Genomic DNA, 24,160 nt, shown 5'->3' with positions numbered 1-24,160 from the left:
CCACGTGTTATTAATGATCAACCATTTTTAGTACCTGTTCCTATTGATACTACTTTCTTTCCAGTTAGGCAACATAACCAGCTGGTGGAGGTCATTTTTCCTTGGGTGAGGAATTATATTGTAAGGCAAACAGAAATGTTAGTAGATTTTCTAGTGAGACTAATTTAATATTTGCTACTACAGGAATTCTTTATAGATTTTGGGGTAATAGGAATCAATTGGATATCCAGATATAGGTACAGATATTTGTATTGTACAGGAGGAAAACACACCTTATTTCATTGGAAAGACAGAAGGTTGCAAAACTATTATATCTGTTTCATGTGCTTTAATCAAGACATAAATTTGAGTCATGTCCTATCAGAACTGCTGCTTATACTATTTCAGGATCTTTGGTCCCAGATCCTTTTGTGTTAACTTTTAATCTTACAGCCGTACCGAATGGAAGTAAATTGTATGGCCAGGCAGGTAAATTAACCAGGTTTCTTGTTACTTTTCCTAGTAGAGATGGGTACTCATGTCCTAAGAACATGGTTTGGATGTGTGGAAATAGATCATATCTGTATCTGCCTGCTAATTGGTCTAGAGTATGTTATCTAGCTCATTTACTACCTACAGTCACAACTTATAATTCAATCAGCCCATTATTAGAGAGGAAGATTTCACTGTTCTGACCAAGGAGCAGCAAGCTCTTAGAACGATGAGTTTGCAAAATAGAATGGCTTTGGATTATCTGTTAGCTGAGAGGGGTGATGGTTTTGAAGAATTTTCCTTTAGTTGTGATTATGCTCCAAAGTGTATGACATTTAGGTTACCTCACTCCTCAGAACATCTGTGTTAGAGGAGGAAGCTGTAAAGCCATTATCAGAAGTTTAATGGTTAAAACTCATGCTTTAGGGTGATGTCTCAGGAAGAGCAGATGGTCTGTTCCTAGATAACTTTGTCACCTCTGAACCCGAGAAGGGTCTGGGCCATAAAACACAGACTCTTTGAAGTTGAGATAACACTGTCATGTTCTGGTATAAATACTGTGTGTAAATGTTGATCGGGGCTCTGCTTCACTGACTAACCTCAGTGTCAGGGTCTTCAAACGCTTAATACCTTTGAATAAAACTTATAAAGACAAAGTCCAGATTTTCTCTTGTTGTGAGTCAACTTCTATCCACTTTGATAAGAAAATTCCACTACAGCTTATAACATAGAGTCTGTATCTGTCTGCTATGGTCTAGTCAGGTCTGTCTGACCAATTAACTATTATCTACTATCAATTTTCTCTATTTCCTCTTGTGCTCAGTGATATCACTAGTCGAAAATACAATGCTCTTGTAACAGTCCCTCTTTTGTCGGAAAGGTGCTTAGTTAGCCACTGTGCTAAAAGTACATAACTTTCAGCTTAAAGTTTGTAGCCTCCACATCACTCCAAACGGAATAATATCTTTTTTTCTTTTTTACAGGGTAACCGGGGTTTTCTGAGTGCATGAAACCATCTTATTTAGGATATTGTTATAAACATGATAGGCTTATTACCCGGGATACTCAAATGAAGTATTCAAGGACGTTAGCCTCTCTAAGCTAGGTGATGCAAGTCCTGTCAAGAATTTGAAGTATATTATGTTTAACATGTACATTCAAAAGATTTTATCTTTACCGATATGTACATTAATTATTTCACATACCTTGATCGTCTTAGTTGATCATTTTAATCACCATGGCAGCTCCTAGGCTCCACACAGCATCAAGCATTCACTGCTCCCTCAAGCAGTTCAGAAGTTCTGCCCGGCCAATGTGCAGCGCCGCACAGTTTGACATAATAAGAATAAAAGTCATAATTACAACTTTTTAACTCGTAGTTATGACTTTTATTCTCGTAATTATGATTTTTATTCTCATAATTATGTCTTTAAAACTCATAATTATGACTTCAAAACTCGAAATTATGACTTTAAAAGTTGAAATTACGACTTCCTGTTGGGCTTTTATTTTGTCTTACATGGCAGAAATGGGCTTCCATAACTGACAGTCTCCAGAAGTTTCAAACTTTTTCTAATAAGGCATAAGGATTTTAGATGACATTTTCAAAGCAAGACAGGAAGTCAAAGGAGCAGACGGGTCAGTTTATTAAACTCAGGGGTGAGAACCACCACCTTTTTACTGGAGCTAAAAACTCAGCCACCGTGGCTTGGAGGTACAATAACAACATTCTTTGCAGTCAGTTTCTGTCCAGTTTCAAAAACTCCTATCTTTCTAACTTTCATAAATATCCATCCAGTGATTAACATACTTCTTTTGGTTTTCCCTCTTTCCTTTTGCTTGTTTTGGACAATTCTGGAGAAAATGGGCCAACAGGCGTCTTTATGCAGCTAACGACCTCAAACAGGTGCTTCTAATTTAGAATAATAAGTGGAGTGGAGGTGGACTTTTTAAAGGCGGACTAACAGGTCTTTGAGGGCCAGAATTTTTGCTGATTGGCAGGTGTTCAAATACTTATTTGCAGCAGTAACACACAAATAAATGATTAAAAAATCATTGCTTTTTTCTAGATTATGTCTCTCACAGTGGATGTGCACCAAAGATGAAAGTTTCAGACCCCTCCATGATTTCTAAGTTGGGGAACTTACAAAGTCGCAGGGTGTTCAAATACTTATTTTCCTCTTTCTCTCTCTCTCCCTCTCTCTCTCTCTATCTCTCTCTCTTTATATATATATATATATATATATATATATATATATATATATATATATATATATATATATACAGTACAGACCAAAAGTTTGGACACACCTTCTCATTCAAAGAGTTGTCTTTATTTACATGACTATAAATATTGTAGCTTCACACTGAAGGCATCAAAACTATGAATTAACACATGTGGAATTATATACTGAACAAAAAAGTGCGAAACAACTGAAAATATGTCTTATATTCTAGGTTCTTCAAAGTAGCCACCTTTTGCTTTGATTACTGCTCCACACACTCTTGGTATTCTGTTGATGAGCTTCAAGAGGTAGTCACCTGAAATGGTTTTCACTTCACAGGTGTGCCCTGTCAGGTTTAATAAGTGGGATTTCAAGCCTTATAAATGGGGTTGGGACCATCAGTTGTGTTGTGCCGGAGGTGGATACAGTACACAGCTGATAGTCCTACTGAAGAGACTGTTAGAATTTGTATTATGGCAAGAAAAAAGCAGCTAAGTAAAGAAAAACGAGTGGACATCATTACTTTAAGAAATGAAGGTCAGTCAGCTAGCTGAATTAAAAATATACTTTTAAAAACACATATAGCACATTTCTTCATCAAAAATAAATATTTAAAAGCATATTTATTCTCAATCACACTTTCCAGCGATACGGTAGGAATACATAAAGTCGTCCATTTATTCAGGTTAACTTTAATATCACCTGTAATGTCAAATCGACTTACATGAACAAATGACACAATACATTAAAATAATACTAAGACAAACTATTATAAATCACTTGTGTTTAACGTTCACTGTGATGACTGGCAGCAGGAGCTCAGTGCCGGGAGTCCGGTCAGATCTCTCCGGGTCTAGCTTGCTGGCTAGGCAAGTCGGCAGTTACTACGGTGGGAGCGGAAAACTCCGAACACATCGGAGCACGTTTGAAATTAAGCGATGTCTTGATAAATCAAGCAGATTTTTCACGTCTACACAGTTATATTACCGCACTAAAAACATTGTGAAAGTTCATTTGTGTCACAGAAAGTGTAATTTTTCAGTTTACTCACAGCTTTTGCCACTGTGGTCCGCCATGGCTGCCCCTGTTTGACCAAACCGCTTTGACCAAACCGCAATGAATCATGGGAAAAGATGGAGCGCGAAGGATACTCACAACCCATCCTTCAAATCGGGCAAAAGAAGGACACATTTGTTGGCTGCATTTGACCGACCTTCCGCCCGGCGCTGTGACGTAATCGGCCCGCAAGTACGGACCTGGAAGGATCCAGCCCCTGAATTGGGACACACCCTCAGCCTGCACATGGATCCTCCTCCTTCCTGTATATTGACCAATAGGAGAGGAGCTGGAGAGAAGAAGGCAGCCCTCCTCATTTGCATAATGAAGCAGAAATGCAGACGGTAAAGGAAAACGACGAGACGAGGAAATGCAAAAAGAACAAAGGCATGGCAAAGGAAAAGGAAAAAGAAAATATATATATTTCTGCTTTTATTTTTAATTTTGTCAGGATCGGTCCTCCATACAGGGCAGCCCAATGCTGCTTGCAGCTTTAATTATAGTTGTAGTGCTACATGTGATGGGTGTTATCAAAAGATGTGACTGTAGTGCAAATTATTGCATGGTGTTTGAGGACGTTTGTAATACACATAAATTGTGATCTGTTGGGTTACATACCGTTGCAAAATTGAGAGATTATGTGAGTGGTCTGAACAAGTGCAGGTCATACTTAACATTTGATATCAAGAACATTTTATTGTGAAGTCCTACAGGAAGCAGGTACGGTCCAGGGTTGAAAACAGACAGAGCTGTCTGACTCCATTTTCACTGACTATTTCTGAGAGACGCTGGATCGTCAGCATGGCATCTGAAGAGCTTGCTAAGAAGCTGCAGTCGCGACTGGCTGCTGCGGAAGAGGTCGAACAGAGGCCTGAGTCCGAACAGAGTCCGGTTCCAGCCCAGTCCCTGGAGCCCGATCATGCCTGTGGAGAAACGCCGTCCGAGCTGGCAACGAAACTGAACCGCAGGCTGGACATTAATGACGGAAATGCTCCTTCTCGGGCGACCCTTGTCTTTAACCCTTACACTGAGTTTAAAGAGTTCTCTCGCAAGCAAATTAAAGACATGGAGGCGATGTTCAAACGGTAAGAAACTGTTTTATGCATTTTAATGTCAAACGCGAGAGTTGGCTGGATTGGTGCCCAAAAGAGTAGTACTGGGGATCGTTATGACGTCGCTTCTGGCTTTTTAATTCAGAGTGACGCACTGCAGGGCTATTTTATAAGCCACCCCCGTTAGTGTTGCTGGCTGTGTATTCCAGTTAAATTGGGAGGTAGGAACGCCCCTAAAATTCGGATAAAAAATAGGTTGGTTCCTCACCATCCCAAACACAAAATGCAATATGGCAGGCACACTTATTATGTAATACTAATAAGCTGTTTAGGCTTCTGGCAATGTATCTCATGAAATCAGTGATATACAGTTAGGTTAACATCAATTTGCAAATGTGTTGCTTTAGTCATTGAATGCAAAAAAAGAGAGATAAATAGATTGATCAATAAATAGATGCATTCCCTTGTAGAGAAATTGGTCTGCCACATAAAAATAGTACAAGCATCTCATCAACCACCAAGGGCTCCACAAAGTCCCACCAATCATTCAACACAAGATATAAGGTATAAATCACAGATTTCACTAGGTCAACAAGACATTCTTTCATGCATGTTAATCATATCACAGATTTAAGAACTTAATAACTTGTAGAACAAACAAAAATTTTGATCTGTTCCTAGTGAAAAGAAAAGGACGGTACCCTTGCCCAGATGGCAGCAGTCTGAAGGAAGGAGCAAGGGGGTGGGTTTTGTCAACCATAATGTTTTTTTTACTTTGTTGACCACATGCTCCTTATAAATGCCCTCAATTCTGGTTTAAGCAGTTTCTAACAGTTTACTTGAGTTATGTTGGAATCACGGTTTTTTCTAACAGCAGTTTTCTGGGCCTCAGAAGCATTTCCAAACAAGCAGATGATACAGAATGATAAAACACTTTCAATAAAAGCACGATAAAACATGAAGCATCTTGCTATGAACCTTAAAGGACATCAGCTTCTCTAAAATTGCATTTGTTGTCTTTGTAGTGATGTCAGTCCATGAGTCCCACTTTAATCTCATCAAGTACAATGCCAAGGTATTTAAAAGTTGTGACAAATTATTACTATATATTAGTCAGTCAGTCAGTCATTTTCTACCGCTTATTCCATAGTGGGTCGTGGGGGAGCTGGTGCCTATCTCCAGCAGTCTATGGGCGAGAGGCGGGGTACACCCTAGACAGGTCGCCAGTCCATCGCAGGGCAACACACAAACAACCAAGCACACACTCATTCATACACCTAAGGGCAATTTAGAGTTACCAATTAACCTAACAGGCATGTCTTTGGACTGTGGGAGGAAGCCGGAGTACCCGGTGAGAACCCACGCATGCACGGGGAGAACATGCAAACTCCATGCAGAAAGCCCCCAGGCCGGGAATCAAACCCAGGACCTTCTTACTGCAAGGCAACAGTGCTACCAACTGCGCCACCGTGCAGCCCCTATATATATATTAGTTGACTGTTGATATAGGTTCTTTAGAGGGATTGGTCTGTCCTAAAATATATAGACATTTTCTTAGTTTTGTTCAAGTTGAGTTGGAGATTTGATTTTTTTGCGTTTTACACCAGTTAAGGATAAAAATCTAAAACTGGACAGTCCACCTCAGAAATAATTCTGTTGGATTTAATGAAATGTTGTTAATGTAATGTTTGTGTAACGCTCTTAAGTGTTAGTTTTTTCTAAATATATTTTATAAAAACACTGTACACATTGTTAGGTATTATTAAGTCAACTCAGAGGCAAGAACGATACAGAGTCAGTTTTACTTGCAGCAAGGGTAGCTCACTTTGCAGTGCAGACTACAAAGTTTTGACACCTTATCTCTTTATTTATATGCACAGTTCAACAGACAGTTCAGACAGGGTGTGTGTGTGTGTGAGGCTGAAAAGACGCTGGTTCCTACGGGATGCGATTCAGCCTAGTGTGTGTGTGTGTGTGTGTGTGTGTGTGAGGCTGAAATAGATAACGATGATCCCACACACAGGAGGGCTGCATACCAGAGCATGATACAAAGCAGAGTGCAGCTGCACTACAGCACAAAGTTTTTACATGAGTGATAACAAGTTTTCGCACCCATCCAACACGCATATTTCATGAGTGTAAATAAGCTAAACCATCTTTTTTGTAAAAAAAATTACCTGTATCAGACATGAATAAAAAAAGAATCAATATTCTCAGTATTGCATGGTGTATACATTATGGTGCGTTCACACCAAACGCGATTTCTGCGAATTTTTCGCCTCATTTGTGTGCTTTTGCCCGCTTCGCCGCGTCATCAAATAGGAGGAGCTTCCATCTGCTGCTTGCTGGTTTCAACTGAACATGCTGGACATGGATTTAACGTATAATCACGGTGTTTTACCTGTGGAGAGCCGAAAAATGCCGCCGACATTAACGTCCCTGGGTTCACCAGATTCTTCAGGGACGGGAACAGTTCGGAGAGTACCACCACCTACTCCAGGAGCTGCATCTGGATAACGGTCGATTTCAGCGGTTCTTCCGTCTATCCAGGTCCCAGTTCGAAGATCTGCTGCCCCGCGTTGGGAGATGAATCGGCCTCCGGGACGCCAACTACCGGCGACCGCAGTGAAGCCAGCCCGAAGCCGGACACTCAAGCTCCGCGGAGCCAGCGGCATCCAGCCCACGGCCGGATGCCAGATTTCGGCTAGCTGCTCTCTGTTGCTCCCTCTTCTGACGCGCAGTGGTTCACTAAGGACCGTCAATAAGTTTCCGAACCAAACAATCGTGGAAAATCTGAGTGCCTGAATCGGATCAACCCTGAGCTAGATGCCGGTAACTCCGCGGAGCTTGAACATCCAACTTCAAACTAACTTCACCGCGGTTTACCGGTGCTGTATCCCCGCTGCTGAATGCCTGTCCATCTGTCTTCGGTGAGTAAATAAATCTCAGCTCAGTAAAAAAACAGCCGATTTTTAATGTCCACATCTCCTAAATATAACATATTTGTGCCTAAACATAACCAGGCCAGGTGCTTTCTGTACTTGTCTCAGTAAAAGTAATTAGTTGAATCATACAACTCTGGCTTGCCGCACACCGCCACTATGATCTGGTCCTTCATCTTCACTGACAACCGCTTCTTCTCCGCTTTGGTCCTTCACCCTACGTCACAGCCACATCCAGTCCCTGATTGGTTGACGCGACGCGAATTTAGGAAAAAGTTCAGATTTTTCAACTCGTCCATCACGCTGCTCCGGTCGCGCTCTGCTCCCGCTTCGCTTGCCGCGCCGCGCCCTCCGCGCGTCCTTTGCACCGCGCCGCTCCGCTCCTGAACGCGCCTCTACATAGGGATAACATGTAAATTGGCCGCTCCTTTCGCAGAAATCGCGTTTGGTGTGAACGCACCATTAGGATTGTGATTTTCTTTTACTTAATTCACGACCATTGGTAATGTCCAGGACACTACAATTCCTTCTTTTGTCTTGGCACAGTTTCTGCTGGACTACCTTTTTTGCTCCAACAAAGGGTTAACTAGGTTTGAAAATACTGCACCTAAAACATAGGACCTTTTGTAATTTTTTTTTTTATAAAGGGCAATTTGAATCACCATATATGGCTCAAAAGCCTTAAAACAATCTGTATCTCCCTTCCTTGTATATAAAGCAGTTTGCTTATGTGACATGCTCACTTCCTCTTTGTTTTGACATGACTCACTGATTATTCATCTCGGACTGTATTTATTTGGAGTTACAGTTATTTATTCACAAAACTTAAATGAAGAGCAGTTCTGCTTCTGTTTTATGCATTACTTTTGAAAATTGTAATTCCTAATTATTTATCTCTGTCTGTTTCATAAGGAAGTTGTTGGTATTGTTTTTCTGCCCCTTTTCTTTTTCTCCCTGTCAAAGGCCATGGTACTAGAGTTGGAGAAGATGGTGCACAGAAAACAGTCAACTGTTAACAGTACAATTGACTTCATGTATGGAGACTGGCACATCATGTTTCTGTATGAATTCAGAATATTATGGTTTTACGGTCAGAATATAGTAGTTTTTCAAGGGACTATTGGCATATCAGAATCAGAATCAGAAAAGCTTTATTGCCAAGTACGTTTTTGGACATACAAGGAATTTGTTTTGGCGTAGTCAGTGCAATACAATACAAATTAAACAGTATAAACATATCTACAATATAATATAAATATATGTGCACAGTTTTAAGTGAGTGAGAGTAAGTATAGAGCAGTATAAGATGCAAGAGCAATACAACAGTGCAGGTGATCATTGTGCAAGTATGGCAGGAGTCCATGCTGAGCGTTAATGTAATGCATAGAGTTACAGGTTACAGGTGTCCTGTCAGCAAAAAAGGGGGGGGTGTGGGGGAAAGGGAGAGTGTCAGGGTGGTTTCCGGGCTTTGTTAACAAGGCTGGTGGCAGATGGGAAAAAACTGTTCTTGTGGCGTGAGGTTTTGGTCCAGATGGACCGCAGCCTCCTGCCAGAGGGGAGAGTTTCAAAGAGTCTGTGACCGGGGTGGGAGGGATCAGCCAGAATCTTCCCTGCCCGCTTCAGGGTCCTGGAGGTGTACAGTTCCTGGAGCGACAGTAGACTGCAGCCAATCACCTTCTCAGCAGACCGAATGACACGCTGCAGCCTGCCCTTATCCTTGGCTGTAGCAGCGGCGTACCAGATGGTGATGGAGGAGGTGAGGATGGACTCAATGATGGCTGTGTAGAAGTGCACCATCATAGTCTTTGGCAGGTTGAATTTCTTCAGCTGCCGCAGGAAGAACATCCTCTGCTGGGCTTTCTTGATGAGGGAGTTGATGTTTGGCTCCCACTTGAGATGATGGTTCCCAGGAAGCGGAAAGATTCCACAGTGTCAATTGTGGAGTCACAGAGGGTGATGGGGGCAGGTGGGGCTGGGTTCTGCCTGAAGTCCACAACCATCTCCACTGTCTTTAGAGCATTGAGCTCAAGGTTGTTCTGGCTGCACCAGTCCAACAGATGGTCCACCTCCCATCTGTACGCAGACTCGTCACCATCAGAGATGAGTCCGATAAGGGTGGTGTCGTCCGCAAACTTCAGAAGCTTGACAGACTGGTGACTGGAGGTGCAGCTGTTGGTGTACAGGGAGTAGAGCAGAGGAGAGAGAACACAGCCTTGGAGGGAACCGGTGCTGATGGTCAGGGAGTCAGAGACGTGCTTCCCCAGCCTCACGCGCTGCTTCCTGTCAGACAGGAAGTCAGTGATCCACCTGCAGGTGGAGTCGGGCACACTCAGCTGGGAGAGCTTCTCCTGTAGCAGAACTGGGACGATGGTGTTGAAGGCAGAGCTGAAATCCACAAACAGGATCCTGGCATAGGTTCCTGTGGAGTCCAGGTGCCGGAGGATGAAGTGAAGGGCTAGGTTGACTGCATCATCTACAGACCTGTTGGCTCTGTAGGCAAACTGCAGGGGGTCCAGGAGGGGGTCGGTGATGTCTTTTAGGTGTGAGAGCACAAGGCGCTCAAAGGACTTCATCACCACAGAGGTCAGGGCGACGGGTCTGAAGTCATTAAGCCCTGTGGTCCTTGGCTTCTTGGGGACAGGGACGATGGTGGATGACTTGAAGCAGGCTGGCACATGACATGTCTCCAGTGAGGTGTTAAAAATGTCTGTGAAGACTGGAGACAGCTGATCAGCGCAGTGCTTCAGGCTGGCTGGTGAGACAGAATCCGGACCAGCAGCTTTCCGGTGGTTCTGTCTCCTGAAGCGTTTGTTGACGTCCCTCTCCTGGATGGAAAGAGCCGTCCTCGGCGTGGGTAGGGGGCTGGTGGGGGGGAACTTCAGGGTGGGGGTTGGAGGTGCCAAGGCCCCTCCTGAGGTTGGGGAGGTGGGGGTGGTGGATTGTGGCTGCAGCTGTTGGGGGGCGTCGTGGGGGATGGTTGCAGGACTGTCCCTTTGTCTTTCAAAGCGGCAGTAGAACTCGTTCAGGTCGTTGGCGAGGCGTCGGTCGTTGATGGAGTGGGGGGCTTTCGGCTTGTAGTTGGTGATTTGCTTGAGCCCTTTCCAGACAGACGCAGAGTCGTTGGCTGAGAACTGGTTTTGGAGCTTCTCAGAGTACAGTCGTTTGGCCTCTTTCACTGCCTTGCCAAAGTTGTACTTTGCCTCTCTGTATATGTCTTTGTCCCCACTCCTGAAGGCCTCTTCCTTATCCAATCTTAACCTTCTGAGTTTAGCTGTGAACCAGGGTTTGTCGTTGTTGTAACTCACCCTGGTGCATGATGGTACACAGCTGTCCTCACAGAAGCTGATGTAGGAAGTCACAGCCTCTGTGTACTCGTCCAGACTGTTGGTAGTAGTCCTGAACACATCCCAGTCTGTACAGCCTAAACACGCCTGGAGATTCTCCACAGCCTCACTGCTCCACTTCCTTGTCGTCCTCACAACAGGTTTGCAGAGCTTTAGTTTCTGCCTGTATGCAGGAATCAGGTGGACCATGATGTGGTCGGATTGGCCCAGTGCAGCACGTGGGACGGCGTGATAAGCGTCTCTGATGGTGGTGTAACAGTGATCCAGAATTGTGTCCTCTCTGGTCGGACATTTAATAAACTGTCTATATTTGGGGAGTTCGTGGGTGAGATTACCTTTGTTAAAGTCACCAGCGACGATAACTAAGGAGTCCGGGTTGGTCCGCTCCACACTCAGTATCTGGTCGGCGAGCATGCGCTGTGCGACCTGCACGTTAGCTTGCGGTGGGATGTAAACACCGACCAGGATGAACGAAGCGAACTCACGGGGGGAATAGAAAGGCTTACAGTTTATGATGAAGGCTTCCAGGTCTGGAGAACAGTACTGCTGAATCACTGTCACGTCGTTGCACCAACCACTGTTGAGGTAAAAACAGATTCCTCCACCTTTCGCTTTGCCGGAGAGTTCCATGTCTCTGTCCGCTCTGTAGAGCTGGAATCCTGCCAGCTGCAGCGCAGAGTCCGGTATTAATCCACACAGCCACGTCTCTGTGAAGCACATAACTGCCGATGAATAAAAGTCCCTGTTTTTCCCCAACAGCAGTTGTAGTTCCTCAATTTTGTTGGGAAGTGAGCGCACGTTAGAGAGAAATATTCCAGGTAACGGTGTTCGTAGTCCACGCTGGCGAAGTCGTACCAGCACCCCAGCCCGTTTCCCTCTCTTCTGGCGTTTCACCGCGTGAACAAAGGTGAGCGCACCTTTGACCAGAATGTCCAAACATTCCAGAGCAGTAGGCAGAAAAGTTGGAAATAACTCCTCTGGTGTAGTAGCCCTGATGTTCATGAGTTCTTCTCTAGTGAGAGAGCTCCGGGTACCATCACAGAAGACCGTTTTAAAGCAAAAAACAAAACAAAACAATGCGCACCAACACGCCGAGGCAACCATCTGCGACACCATATTGCTGTTGAACCAGTTTTTGAAAAGCCGGGACACATATTTGTAAAGAGACCTTGAGTACATGTGAGCACTTGTTCAGACATGCTGTTGCATTTCAGAGAAGGTTCACCTGCAGCATGAAGGGAACATTAGTGAAAGTTCAGACCATGTACTTTTTAGTGTAGAAACACTGCATTTGTCTGTAGCTATAGTATCACATGGACACAATTTCACATTTATTTAAAATAAATCTGTATCAAATTAAATAGGAATAAAAGGTGAGTGGATCAGCCACTGTAATTCAAATAATTTATGGCTATTTCATATATACAGCTTCTTCAATCCAATTCAGTTTATTTATATAGCGCCAATTCACAACACATGTTGTCTCAAGGCACTTCACAAAAGTCAGGTTCATACATTCCAATTAATCCTAACAATTGAACAGTGCAGTCGGAGTAAGCTTTTTATTCAAATTGGATAAAAAGTTTTTCTATCTAAGGAAACCCAGCAGATTGCATCCAGTCAGTGACTTGCAGCATTCACTCCTCCTGGATGAGCATGTAGAGACAGTGGACAGTCACTGGCGTTGACTTTGCAGCAATCCCTCATATTGAGCATGCATGTAGCGACAGTGGAGAGGAAAAACTCCCTTTTAACAGGAAGAAACCTCCAGCAGAACCAGAACCAGGCTCAGTGTGAGCGGCCATCTGCCACGACCGACTGGAGGTTTGAGAGATCAGAGCAGAGACACAAAGAGAACAAAGAAGCACTGATCCAGGAGTACTTTCCATGGGAAGGAAAAGTAAATGTTAATGGATGTAGCTCCTTTAGTCGTTTCATCTAGAAAGAAAGAACAGATAAACTCTGAGCCAGTTTTCAAGGTTAGAGTCTGAAAGAGAGCACATAGAGTTAGTCACAGTAGAAGCTCAGTCAGTAGCCATGTCTAGGGGTTAAACACTAAAAGACAGGGCCATGTGGATCATCGGTAGAGGGTGAGCATTAAGTTGTTGCCAGCAGAAGCTCGCAACAACTTACAGGTAGACACAGTCAAGCCAGGTGTAGCTTCTAGGAAGAGAAAAGAGAGAACAAAGTTAAAAGCTGAAATAACAGCAAATAATGCAAAATTGGAGAGTAGTGTGAGAATGTAGCAAAGAGGGTGAAAGTGGTCATTATGTCCTCCAGCAGCCTAAGCCTATAGCAGCATAACTACACAGATAGTTTCAGTTCAGATCATTTAGTTAAACGGCGCTTATTTACAACAATGTCGTCTCAAGGAACCCCACAAAGGGTCCCACTGATGGTCATTGTTTTTAGTATAGTATGAGGATTGGGATACCTCTCTCTGTCAGACTGATTATAACCATTGGAAAAGAGAAGGGGTCATACAGGTAGCAGAAATGGAGGGTGTGTTTGCACCTCAACCATAACTGAGCCGGTTTAGGCTCAACCTGACTCCCCCTTACTCCAACCAACAGGGAGGGAGGACGGCTCCCTCCCAGATAAACTAAGCCACTCTAACTATAAGCTTTATCAAAAAGGAAAGTTTTAAGCCTAGCCTTAAAAGTAGACAGGGTGTCTGCCTCACGGACTAAAACTGGGAGCTGGTTCCACAGGAGAGGAGCCTGATAACTAAAGGATCTGCCTCCCATTCTACTTCTAGAGACTCTAGGAACCACCAGTAAACCTGCAGCCTGAGAACGAAGTGCTCTGTTAGGAACATATGGAACAATCAGATCTCTGATGTATGATGGAGCTAGATCATTAACGGCTGTATATGTGAGGAGGAGAATTTTAAATTCTATTCTGGATTTAACGGGGAGCCAATGAAGGGAAGCTAAAATAGGATAAATATGATCTCTCTTTTTAATTTTCATCAGAACTCTTGCTACAGCATTTTGAATCAGCTGAAGGCTTTTAACTGCATTTTGTGGACATCCTGATGGTAAAGAATTACAATAGTCCAGCCTTGAAGTAACAAATGCATGGACTAGTTTTTCAGCGTCACTCCTGGATAGGATATTTCTAGTTTTGGCAATGTTCCGAAAGGTGAAAGAAGGAAATCCTAGAAACCTGTTTAATATGGGATTTAAATGACATGTCCTGGTCAAAAGTAACACCAAGGTTTTTTACTTTATTACTGGAGGTCAATTTAATGCCATCCAGGTTAAGTGATTGACAAAGCAATCACTTTTTCTTGTAGTCAGTAAGTATATTGTATAGCTTTGACTTATTCAAAACCTGAATTTAGGACATTAAAAGGCTGCAACATTCCCATTAGGCTTGTTTTACATGAACAATAAATGTGTAGAAGAAACATTAATATTTTTATTTTTGGATGAAATGAAAACCGCTTTCAATACCATTAAACTGAACAAATGAGTAATAAACTCTTTAAATCCAATTTCTCAAAACCTGCCTGAAACAGAAAGTGAAATGATATTCCTTTTGGATCTTTGGACTTCAGATTTACATGGGTTTTAAACTGGATAGCATCTCTCGTTGGAGAGTGCCTGGTGGCTGGGTTGCTCCTTGTGGGACCCGGCCAGGCCTAGCCCCAAATAGAGGCGCACGCCATCCCCCAGCGTGCCCACCACCTGCAGGGGGAGCCATAAGGGACTGGTGCACAGATAATTGGGCCGCAGACGAAGGTGGAGACCTTGATGACCCGATCTCTGGATGCTTAGGTGGGCTCTAAGGACGTGGAATGTTGCCTGGCTGGGAGGAAGGAGCCTGAGCTTGTGAGGGAGGTCGAGAGATAACTACAAATAGTCGAGCTCGTCTCCACACATACCGTGGGTCCTGGAACCCATCTCCCCGAGAGAGGTTGGACTCTGTTCTACTCTGGAGTGGCCTGCGGGGAGTGGCGGCAAGCTGGGGTGGGTTTGCTTGTTGCCCCCCAGCTCAGCTGTCTCGTGTTGGGGTTTACCCCGGTGGATGAGAGGGTCGTATTGCCGCGCCTTTGGGTTGGGAAAGGTCTCTGACTGTCGTTCTGGCCTACAGGCCGAGCGGTAGTGCGGAGTGCCCGGCCTTCTTGGCGTCCCTGTCGGGGCTGCTGCAAAGTGCCCTACCCGGGGTCTCCGTTATTCTGCTGAGGGACTTCAATGCCCTAATGGGTAACGAGAGTGAAACCTGGAGAGGCATGATCAGAATGAATGGCCTCCCCGATCTGAATCCGAGTGGTGTTTCGTTATTGGACTTCTGTGCTAGTCAGGGATTGTCCATAATGAACACCATGTTCAAACATAAGGGTGTTCATCAGTGCACTTGGCACCAGGACACCCTAGGCAGGAGGTTGATGATCGACTTTGCTGTTGTATCGTCAGACCTTCGGCTGCATGTTTTGGACACTCGGGTGAAGAGAGGGGCTGAGCTGTCCACTGATCACCACTTGGTGGTGATTTGGATCCGCTGGAGGAGGAGAAAGCCGGACAGACTTGGCAGGCCCAAGCGCATAGTGAGGGTCTGCTGGATTGGTTAAAATGTTTTGTATCTAAGCAGATTGCATCAATTAACTGACTTGCAGCATTCACTCTTTCAGAATGAGCATGTACCGACAGTGGACAGTCGCTCGCATTGTTTTGTTGACTTTGCAACAATCCCTCATATTTAGCATGCGTGTAGCGACAGTGGAAAGGAAAACTCCCCTTTTTTAAGAGGAGGAAAAAAAACAAGCACTGATCTCATTTGAAGAAAATGTACAGAGTTAATGGTACTAGGTCCTTTTTAGTGCTTCATCTAGAAGATAAACACAACTAAACAGATAAACTCTGAGGCAGTTTTCAAGTTCACACAAACAGTATTTGATAACTGTAAATTTTATACCATGTATAAACTGAATTGCATTGTTTTTTATTATTGGCGTTGCCTTTTATTCCTTCCTGATGTAGCTTTCTTACTGAACTATTGTTGCTGCACAATATGGGTAAAACATTAACTTTATTATGAGGACTCCAAATAATATGGCCATTTGAAAATTTGAAACTGCTGAAATCTTACCTTACCCTGACATCATCTACATTTCTTTCTGTTTGCAGGTATGACACTGGAAAAGATGGCTTTATTGACCTGATGGAATTGAAGCTGATGATGGAGAAGTTGGGAGCTCCACAGACTCATTTGGGCCTGAAGAACATGATCAAAGAAGTGGATGAGGACTTTGATGGCAAATTGAGCTTCAGAGAGGTGAGGGGGGGACCATGGTAAGAACAGAGTGCCATCATGCTGTTAAGTCTGTTGCTTGTTTGTGTACTTAATATTGAAATAGTCATTCAATCCCTGCAGCAATACTAATATATGGATAAAATATCTAAGGCTAAACCTAAGTGTTTGGGCTGAGGCAGTATAACATCCTGAAAAAAGGATAAGTGGAAACTTTGAGTTATAAGGTAGTTTTGCAGGTCTTTGCTAGCCATGGGTCAATATGAGATTGTCACATTATAACCTGGAGTGAAAATACTATAATAATTCACATTATTAACCCCATAATTTATATTAAAAATGTATAACACTATCTAAGTTAAAACAGATAACAGAATTTTTCCTACTGCTGCAAAGATATTGCACAAAGCAGCACAGCCACTGCCACTCTGCTGTACTGCTGATGGCTTGATATTATAATTAATTGCAGAGTCATTTTAAAGACCACACAAAAGTATTTTTTTACCTGGAATCAAATATTTTCTGCATTTCTTCGCTTGTGTGCACGTGCACAGTATCTTTGTGTCTGATCACAGCCTTCTTCCTCCAGTGTAGAAGAGCATAGTGTTAATTTAAGTTAGTCTAATTTTGTATCTAAAAGTAAAACCCATCAACAAAACACTTCCTCCATATTGATCCCTCTGTGACATTGCCCATATGCTTCCATGTGCATTGTACATTCATGCTGGCCTTAATTTCAACTTTTCCGGTCCAGGTAAAAGGTCATATGTCAGCACAGTACCTTCAAAATATTTACATGAACACAAAATGTACCAAGTGCTGAGTTTCTTAACAAGCATGACAAGTATGATTGTTTCCCTGGTTGCAGTTTTTGCTGATCTTCCGTAGAGCTGCAGCTGGAGAGTTGCAGGAGGAGAGTGGGTTGATGGCTCTTGCCAGGCTGTCTGAGATCAATGTCTCCACTGAAGGGGTGATGGGGGCCAAAGACTTCTTTGAAGCCAAGGTATGCGGACAGCTTGCTCTATACCATGGATTTAGTCAGATCATTGTGCCATAATAAGCTATTGTCTCAGACATTTATATATAATTCACATATTCTGTAACATAAAAGCTAGAGACTAAGGACATAACAATCTACAAATCCTTTGTTGACAGCAAGGCTGTCTACAGTTTCTAAAGTGTGGTCAATATTTCACATCCTCTTTTACTTGGCAACATAGTTGCTAGGTAAAACAGGAACTACATTTTATATGTGTAAAATCTTGGTCGTGTGTATGTATCATTGGGTGTGTGTGAGTGACTGAGACAAAGTTCTTTGTAAGTTTAAACAACTTTACAGAGAAGCTTGTCCTGTGAGATTAGGGTGCATTTCCTTAGTTCAGTTTACTTATATAGAGCAAATTCACAGTAAATTCCATCTCAATGCACTTTACAAGACAAATTAATCTAATTTCCGTCTTGGTATATACAATCAAGATTAACCCAAATTAAAATTATTCAGTAATTTGAAAGAAAATCCAATATAGCCACAGTCCAATTCAATTGCAGGTATAAGTGCTTCACAAAGATGGAGCATAATGTTCAAAATGGGCGAAGACTGAGTCAGTTTGGAGGGACATTAATAATATCCACAATGCAGGAGCCAATCAGATCAAAATCGGTCAGAAACAAAGAAGTTGGCACAGTAATGACAGGGGCTTGAGAGGATGTCATGTTTTTTAGAATCAGGGTGATGTCCTGATTAACAAGTGGGAACAACGATTATGATTGGCAAGAAGATGGATAAACAGAAGAATTTGGAATAGGTTTGGGTGAAAAATGGCCCTGCTCTTTCTGCTTCTATTTGCAAAAGAATGTCAGAATGTTGTTAGATTTTGGAAATAAAGGCATGAGAGAAGCTTTAGGAGAAACCATCTTAATAATTGTGTCAGAAGAACCTTTTAGTTGTTTTTCTTTCTGCGGAAATAAGGTGAGCAAAGCAAGTAATTCTGTTTTTTTAATCATCTCATTTGAAGACGTATAAGTTCCTTAATGTGCAACATATGAAAATGACTTTCTGACATGGTCTGCTGAAACTACAACAATTATCATTGATCATAGGATGATTCCTTTTGAGATGAACAGGGCTCTTTTCAACTGGAGACACTTTATCTAAAGTAGAGCAGCACTGTGGTTTAAAGGGTAGAAAGAGGAGTTTCCCGCAAATAATGCAGAAAAGACAAGCGCTGTGTGAACAGCAGTCAATGAGGATAGAGCTGTGGGTTGCTGTGACGTAAAAGAAAAAACTGTCCCAGAACAGGCTGAAGTGATCAATAAATTTGAAATTGAGTGACATACATGAAAACTGATTAAGTGAGGAGGTGATTAAGAACAGATCAGATCCACAACCATCTGTGGTAATTGAACCAGAGATAAAACATACATTCTACTGCTCCTTAGGCAAAGAGCTGGTCAAAATGCTTCTGTGTGATCACAGACTACCATCTAGTTTTATTACTTGATCCTACATGACTGGTTTTTTATCCAAAACTGGGACAGGGTGCAGCACCCCTGAAGGGTATCTAGAATTGCAATGGTGGATGGGGCTCATGGGAGTTTGGCTGACTGGGAACAGCACAGTCAGAACTGAGAGGCTTGAGTACTGAAGAGTTCACAGAGGAGCAGGGGTTCCTTTGCTCCCCTGACGGCAGGTCAGTGCTGCCAGAGATGGAATGGGAGAGGGAACAAGCCAAACAGGTGTTTCAGCGGAGTACTGACGAACACAATGTTTCAGCAAATTGCGTCAGGTGGGGGAAGTTGAAATCTGGTAAAGAAGAGACTTTGGGAGCTCTTTGGCCAGGGGCTGCAGGCTTCAGCTAGGTGACACCAATGGTCTGTGGGGGCCATAAAGGAGAAAGCTCCTATGAGCTAATTAAGTACAAAGTCTGTTGATCATGTGATGCCGACCAGAAAAAGGCTATCTATGTAAAGAAGCCCAACTTGATTCATTCACTTTGTAGCAATCTATTATGATAAGTAAGTATGTGGGGAAAGTGGAGAAAACCCCATCTCTCATATAACCAGAACTGGGCAAAGAAAACAAAAACGGATGTTTAGTTGTTACTTTGGAGAAAGATTTCAACTAGCACAGGATTAGGTTAACTGCAAATAAATGAACCATATAAAGAGTAAGCTGAGGTACAGTAAGTCTACTGGTATTTCAACCTGATGTGGACTTCTTGTCATTATTGTGTTTGTGTGTTATCAGGTGCAGGCTCTGTCTCAGGGCAGCAAGTTTGAGGCTGAGATTCGAGAAGAAAAAGAAGAACGCAAGAAGCAGGAGGTGGAAAAGAAAGAGCGGCAAGCCGCCTTCAAGCAGCTGCAGTCTGCCTTCTATTCATGACCACTCAATCTCCGCATCAGCCGGTTTATGTTAATGAGATTTTAAACTTTTTTCCCAATCCATTCACACTGTAAGAACAACATAACTCAGAATAAGGTTTAAAACAAAAAGATTAAAGTAATTACACCGTAGAGTAGTTAAAACTAAACTTCCTAATAAATCATAGGTGAATTTTACTGATTTTTTTGCAGTTGTTCAACAAAACTCTCACATGCAAAAACACAGATTCAGATGTGTAGGATGATTTGTGATCTCTTGAAGTTTGTATAAACCTGAAAGGCTAAAGCTGAATTTCTATAAATTAGTTTGGAAGATTTTACCCTAAGGAAACTGAGCGATTTTTGTTCATTCTGTCTACACTGGGTTCTGCTGCTTGTGAAATTTTTAACATTCCGGATTTTTTAAGATTTTGTCACATGATGTTTTGCCTAAATGTATTCATAATTTTAGTGTGGATTTTCCTACCTTAAAATTTACTGCAGAAATACATAATGGTGTTTTAAAATAAGATAAAGCGCTAAAATTGCTTCCTGTCTTTTACAGAGAGGTAACAAAATGTATTTTGCAATAATGTGGCATTAGAAAATCACTGTCATTTTTCATCATAAGGGGTTGTCTTTAAGACACATTGTTATAACTGATTTCACGTCTTTTCAGCACAGAGAACATCATCTTAGAACAGGTGTTAAGATCTCTATATGTTCAAGCTACTTTAACTAAAAAACATCTTGTTGCTGAAAAAAGGTAGATGTGCTATAAAGTGACAACCTTTCTTACTTCTGCTTGAGCCTACTAAATAATAGCAAAATTGTCCCTCTATGCTGAACATAAAGGCTCTGTCTCAAGGCATCAAGTATGGTGGGGGTAACAAGAATTTGATACACTGCCAATTTTGCAGGTTTTCCCACTTGCAAAGCATGTAGAAGTCTTTAATTTTTATCATAGGTACTATTTAACTGTGAGTGACGAAATCTAAAACAAAAATCCAGAAAATCACAATGTGTGGTTTTTAATTAATTTGCATTTTATTGCATGACATAGGTGTTTGATCACCTAACAACCAGTAAGAATCATGGCTCTCTCAGGCCTGTTCTTCCTGAAGAACCTCTCCTGTTCTCCACTCATTACCTGGATTAACTGCACCTGTTTGAACACGTCTGTATAAAAGACACCTGTCCACACACTCGATCAAACACACTCCAACCTCTCCACAACGGCCAAGGTCAGAGAGCTGTGTGAGGACATCAGGGATAAAATAGAAGACCTGAACAAGGCTGGGATGGGCTACAGGAAAATAGTCAAGTGAGAATGCAGCAACTGTTGGCTCAATTATAACAAAATAGAAGAAGTTCAAGATGACGGTCATTCTCCCTCGATCTGGGGTGCCATGCAAAATCTCACCTCGTGGGGCATCAATGATCATTCAGAAGGTGAGGGATCTGCCCAGAACTACACGGCTGGACTGGGTCAATGATCTGAAGAGAGCTGGGACCACAGTCTCAAAGAAGACCATTAGTAACACACTACACCGCCATGGATTAAACTTCTGCAGCGCACGCAAGGTCCCCCTGCTCAAGCCAGCGCATGTCCAGGCCTGTCTGAAGTTTGCAAATGACTATCTTGATGATCCAGAGGAATGGCAGAAGGTCATGTGGTCTGATGAGACAAAAATAGAGCTTTTTGGTTTAAACTCCAATTGCCGTGTTTGGAGGGAGAAGGATGAGTACAACCCCAAGAACACCATCCCTACCGTGAAACATCTTTGGGGATGCTTTTCTGCAAAGGGGCCAGGGCCATGTATCAGAAGATCTTCGCCAACAACCTCCTTCCCTCAGTGAGGGCATTGAAGATGGGTCGTGACTGGGTCTTCCAGCATGACAAAGACAGGGCAACTAAGTACTGGCTTTGGAAGAAGCATCTCAAGGTCCTGGATTGGCCTAGCCAGTCCCCAGACCTGGACCTAATCAAAAATATTTAGAGGTGGCTAAAAGTCCGTGATTCCCAGCGACAGCCCAAAACCTGAAGGATCTGGAAAAGATCTGTATGGAGGAGTGGTCCAAAATCCCTGCTGCAGTGTGTGCAAACCTTGTCTAGAACTACAGGAAACATCTGATATCTGTAATTTCAAACAAAGGTTTCTGTACCAAATATTGTTTGCTTTTTCTGATGTATCAGATACTTATGTCATACAATAAAATGCAAATGAATTACTTGATGCCCCACGAGGTGAGATTTTGCATGGCGCCCCAGATCGAGGGAGAATGACCGTCATCTTTAACTTCTTCTATTTTGTTATAATTGAGCCAACAGTTGCTGCATTCTCACTTGACTATTTTCCTGTAGCCCATCCCAGCCTTGTTCAGGTCTTCTATTTTATCCCTGATGTCCTCACACAGCTCTCTGACCTTGGCCGTTGTGGAGAAGTTGGAGTGTGTTTGATCGAGCGTGTGGACAGGCGTCTTTTATACAGACGTGTTCAAACAGGTGCAGTTAATCCAGGTAATGAGTGGAGAACAGGAGGGGTTCTTCAGGAAGAACAGGCCTGAGAGAGCCATGATTCTTACTGGTTGTTAGGTGATCAAACATCTATGTTATGCAATAAAATGCAAATTAATTAAAAATCACACAATGTTATTTTGTGGTTTTATGTTATAGATGCCGTCACTCACAGTTGAGAAGTACCTATGATAATAAGACTTCTACATGCTTTGCAAGTGGGAAAACCTGTAAAATCAAATACTCAATTTAGATTTGGCCAGAGTTGACACACAGCTAATTAAGAGTATCAGAGCAATGAAAAGCCAGATCCCTGCATGTCTTGTTTTAACCAACAGGAAATCTTTTGGCCTTTTATCACAGGTCACACTTATCTCATTTCAGAGAATAGATGTTAGCCAAGTTCCCTTTAGTGTTGTGTTGGTGACGATGAACTAGCAGGAAACCTGCCAGTCCTTGAGTGGAATGCAGCTGTTATTGCTCCTGTGTATCTGTTGCCATGATGTGATGAACTCTCTGCTGAAATAAGGTCCATATCAGTTTCACAGACAACCTTTTAGACAGAAGATCTGAATACGAGCCGTTCTGTGTCCACAGCAGCAATGTTTAATGTAACTTTTCGTGTAAATGAAAAAAGTGGGTTTTTTAAGGTTAAAATTGTTTTTATCGTTATTTTAGTCATATGATGCTAAATAAAAAATGGTAATTGCAATGTTTATTTTAGGCAGTTGTAAACAATATGTTCTACCCCATGTGGAATGAAACCTTATAACTGAAATAAAGGTAATAAAAAGGGAAGCTTAGCATTGTTATTGGAAAATGGATATATGATACATATTCCTACATAGTACAGAGAAGAGGCCATTTCAGCAAGTGTCCGAGAAGTTAGGAGTCCTAACTGCCTTTGTAGGGACAGGAGTTTGATCGCGAAGATGTTGTTCTTCCTATTTGACCTTCACATGTTGAGTTTTCTGATTTGACATAATTTATTAATCTTTTCAACCATGCGGTTCTTCTCAACACTACCCTTAGACTGCTGTACTTCTCTAGCTCTAGCAGTGACCATAATGGTTCTGAACTATTGTACTAAGTATACCATTGTCTACTACTTAGACCTAAGTTCTGTGTTGACTTCATCATCATTATTCTCCCCAACGCTCTCCTTGTTATTAGATGAAGATGGGGGGGGCATTCCACCACAGGGCTGGCCCCTGGAAGGTAAGTCAGCAGGGTTGATTTACCTGCTGTAGTGTGACCAAAGTTCTGGGATAGTGCAATCTTGTTCTTCAGCCACACTGTTTACAATGAACAGCTTCCACATCTGAGCTGTGCTGCGTATTCAGTGAAGAGCTATGATGGAATCTGTCCACATATTGAGTTTGTCCTTTTCCATGTTCAATGGCCTGAGGTTGTTTCCCAGTCTTGCTCCTATCAGAGCTCCCATGGGCTCCAAGTGTGGCAATCAAATTTTTTAATGAAGCTATCCTTATTTTTGATGCCACAAAGGCTTCTACAGCTTATCCCTCTTTGTTTTACAGCAGCACCATATGACCTTTTACTGGCATCACAAAAGATGTGCAGCTTGGTTGTCTGTGAGTTTGGAAGAATTTTGACTTGGTACCATCTCAAAACAGACAGCAGGTGGAGCTCTAACAGCTCCACACACCGCATTCCATTTTCTTAGTCAAATTCAAGGGAAACTCTTCATTCCAACTAATTCCTGTCACCCACAACTCTTGGAATAGACATTTGTTTAAATCCATGGCTGTGGTTCTAACCTCCTTAGCTGTGGGGAGTGGTGGCTGTTCTGTCAGCGGCTCCTGTTGTCCTCTCAGGCAGGGAAAACCGCTTCACTCGGCTTGTAGAGACAGCTTCTCTACTAGGGACTTCTCTGGGACAGTTTGCTTCTGCAGGCCTCAGAGAGAAAGTAAGCAAT

General features: G+C 42.6%; 1 protein-coding gene across 1 annotated transcript; it reads left to right on the top strand.

Moving 5' to 3' along the window:
* Window positions 1–4,483: 4,483 nt before the first annotated feature.
* efhd1 (EF-hand domain family, member D1) lies at window positions 4,484–23,022 on the top strand. Its single transcript, XM_047392485.1, has 4 exons — window positions 4,484–4,837; window positions 16,223–16,370; window positions 17,215–17,349; window positions 19,594–23,022. Exons 1-4 carry the CDS (start codon window positions 4,554–4,556, stop codon window positions 19,726–19,728), a joined length of 702 nt encoding a protein of 233 aa, XP_047248441.1. The 5' UTR covers window positions 4,484–4,553; the 3' UTR covers window positions 19,729–23,022.
* The last annotated feature ends 1,138 nt before the right edge of the window (window positions 23,023–24,160 follow it).

Source organism: Girardinichthys multiradiatus, chromosome 18 (assembly GCF_021462225.1).
Source record: "Girardinichthys multiradiatus isolate DD_20200921_A chromosome 18, DD_fGirMul_XY1, whole genome shotgun sequence".
NCBI classification, from domain to species: Eukaryota; Metazoa; Chordata; class Actinopteri; order Cyprinodontiformes; family Goodeidae; genus Girardinichthys; species Girardinichthys multiradiatus.
The sequence above is the reverse complement of the archived record's forward strand: the minus strand, read 5'-3'. Positions and strand labels throughout refer to the sequence as shown.